Source organism: Pediculus humanus, genomic scaffold, assembly GCF_000006295.1.
Source record: "Pediculus humanus corporis 1103172107540 genomic scaffold, whole genome shotgun sequence".
In the NCBI taxonomy this organism is placed as follows: Eukaryota; Metazoa; Arthropoda; class Insecta; order Psocodea; family Pediculidae; genus Pediculus; species Pediculus humanus.
The window spans coordinates 592,550-595,446 of record NW_002987155.1 but is presented as its reverse complement, the minus strand read 5'-3'; the positions used below and the strand labels follow the sequence as shown (position 1 = coordinate 595,446).

The 2,897-nt window shown below is 29.6% G+C and overlaps 1 protein-coding gene across 1 annotated transcript; it reads left to right on the top strand.

The window, feature by feature from the left end:
- Positions 1-1,242: 1,242 nt before the first annotated feature.
- On the top strand, positions 1,243-2,451 carry Phum_PHUM190470 (ribonuclease, putative; the record flags this gene model as incomplete). The annotated part of the gene is made up of 4 exons (XM_002425260.1): positions 1,243-1,251; positions 1,574-1,650; positions 1,965-2,214; positions 2,326-2,451. The coding sequence occupies 4 exons, from the start codon at positions 1,243-1,245 to the stop codon at positions 2,449-2,451; spliced, it is 462 nt and encodes a 153-aa protein (XP_002425305.1).
- Positions 2,452-2,897: the final 446 nt, after the last annotated feature.

The window sequence follows — 2,897 nt, the reverse complement described above, 5'->3', positions numbered from 1 at the left end:
GGGAAATCGATGGTGGTAAATTTGGCGAAAATGGCACCGGTGGTTTCGGAAGGGAATGAAAATAGAAAAACAACCGGAAACCGCCGGAAAATTCGAGTACGTGCGTGTCGTAATTTAAAATTTCCCAAAAAAAAATTTTCAAGTTAAACAAAAAATTATTTAAACGAAAAAAAATGGCGGTTGTGGTGGCGGCGGCGGCGGTTGACGATAATTTTAAATTTGACGGTGGCGTCGGAAAAATTTTGTCGGAAAATTTCGTGAGTATCTCATTAAAACACGAAGGAAATCGGCGGTTGTGTATGTGGCGGAGGTGGTAGTGGCGACGGCGAATCGTGCGTAGCGAATCGGAAAAGCGGAAAATGTAAAAAAAAAAAAAATTAATTTCACGTTCAGATATCATTCTCGCATTTTCTACCGGAAACACATTCGTTCATTCATTCACATAATATTGATTTAAATAAATAAATTTCCGTTATTTTCCCGCTTCGAATTTTTTTCCACTTCCGGACAATTTTAAAAAGTTTTTATTTCAGGAGATGCTGTGCTCTTGTCAGGTATTGTTTGTTTGTTATGTTTGTCTCTTTCGTAAACATAAATCACTGTCAACGTTTTTCTTCTTCTTCCACTTCCTCCTCTTTTTTTGTCGTTGTTGTTGTTGTCTAAATGTGTTTATTCATCGGAAAAATAATTTTTTTTTTTTTTAATAAAATCGTATTATTGTTTGTTAAATCGTCTCAAAGGTTTTGTAGAAAAAGGAAAATGATGTGAAGGGAAAGGAAAGGTAGAAAAGGAATTTTTAAAAAAAAAAGGTTATGAATTTTTATATATATATATTTATAACGAGGGGGAGATAGAGTGAGAGAGAGAGACTAAAAGGTTGTTGTTTGTTGTTTGTTGTTGTTGTTGTTGTTGTAAACACTTAAAATATTTGGTTACCTTTTAAATATATATATAAAAATTCCGTAAAAAGGCTTAGAAAAAGAAAATTTTTTTTTTTTCTAGAATAAATTTTAAAAGCATCGCGAAAAAAAAAAAAAATTAAATGCGAAAGTTTTTAAAACATAAACATACATCTTAAACACATTGTGTTTTTTCGCGTGTTTCCCCCTCCCCTCTTCCCCTTCCCCTCTCCCTCCTTCTGCTGCCACTTTCTTTTTTTCCTTTTCTTCTCGCGTTTACGCACTTAACTTTATACGGATTTTTTATTTATTTATTTATTTAAAGTAATAAATCTGTAAAACAATGGAAACGGTTTGAATTTAATTAGGTAAAAAAAGGAAAAAAGGGAAAAAAAAAGGAAAAAAAGACTTTTTCATACCATAATAAAAGTTTTTTTTTTTTTTTCCTCCAACAGCAACAGGAATAATTGCTTTAAAAGTCATAAATTTTTACGTATACGAAGACACGAAACGTTAAATAGATAAAAAAAAAAAAAAAAAGAAAAAAAGCGAATCGAAAATCGAACGAACGCGTAGATAAAAAAAAAAAAAAAAAACAAGAAGAGAGAGAGAGAGAGGATGTAATAAAAAAAAGGAAAAAAGTATTTTATTTTATGTTTTTTTTTTCTTTCCAGTTTCCAAAAGGAATCCTCCTGGATAGACAGAATGCGCAACATATAAAACGTACAGAACAAAAGAATAAGAATAAAAAGTTAGACAGGTGGAATTTTCTAGAATGAAAAGGAAAAAAAAGGAAAACGCCTAAAAAAAAAAAAGGTAAAATGATTTTCCTTTGACGATAAAAAAAATTTTTTTCCCGACAGGAAAAACAAAATTGAAAGGAAAATTTTTTAACAAAAAAAAAAAAAAAATTCCTTTGATTTAAATAAAAAAAAAAAACGTAAACATAAAATAATCGTCGCCATATTGAATTTAAAAAAAAAAAAAAAACAAACAAACATGTTTGATATTTATTATTATTATTATTATCGATTTTGTTGTTTATAATAATAATAATAATAATAGGAGGAGGAAAAGTAAGAGGAAGAAAACAAAGGTTATGTTGCATTTAAAATGTTTGGGAATAAAAACGGCCGTTTGTTGTTGCGTTTTAAGCGCTTGGGGAATCATACAATTAGGCACGATGCAATTGTTGTTTCACATAAGGAGTCTCGCGTTTGTCGATGACGTACCTGAATCCCACCTTTTGGAAAATAATCATCCGCTGACGAACCTCACGGAATTTTATAAAAATTTAGAATCCGGATATGACGCTGTAAAATTATAATGAATAACCTTTTGACCTTTTCCTTCATATTATTTTTTTTTTCACATATTTTATTATTATCATTATAATTATCATTATTATTACTGTTTTATTTTTCAGAACGCTTTGAATTGTTGGGTGGGTGCGACTCTCTATTGCGTCCTCCTAATTTTTTCATTATGTCAATGCGCATTGAATTATTGGTACGCTCAAAATGCAAGAAAAAATTCAAACGTTTTGTGTTGATGATAACGTGGTGTCACGTGATAACGTACTCAAAACGTCATCATCATCGACTGTGTACAAACGGATAAAACCAAGTAAGAATTCAATTAATTATATGTAATTTTAAGTAATAAAAAAATTTATGTCGTGGTTATAGAATGTGAAAAAAAAAAAAAAAAAAACAATTAATTATTTAATTTTACGGTTTGAGTTTTTAAAAGACTCGTAATAATAATAATAATATTACTCGGTTTTTAAAAGAGAGAGAGAGAGAGAGAGGGTAATAAATAAATTGTTGTTAAATTTATTACAACTATTAAGTGTCAGTAGAAAAAACTAAAAATTATGGGAATACGGTAAAAAAAATTTTTTTTTTTTAATGGGATTCGTTTAAACAAGATTAGGTTAGGTTGAGGTTAGGTTATGCGTAGTGGTTTGTGCCACGATTTCGACGTGGTTGTTGTAAA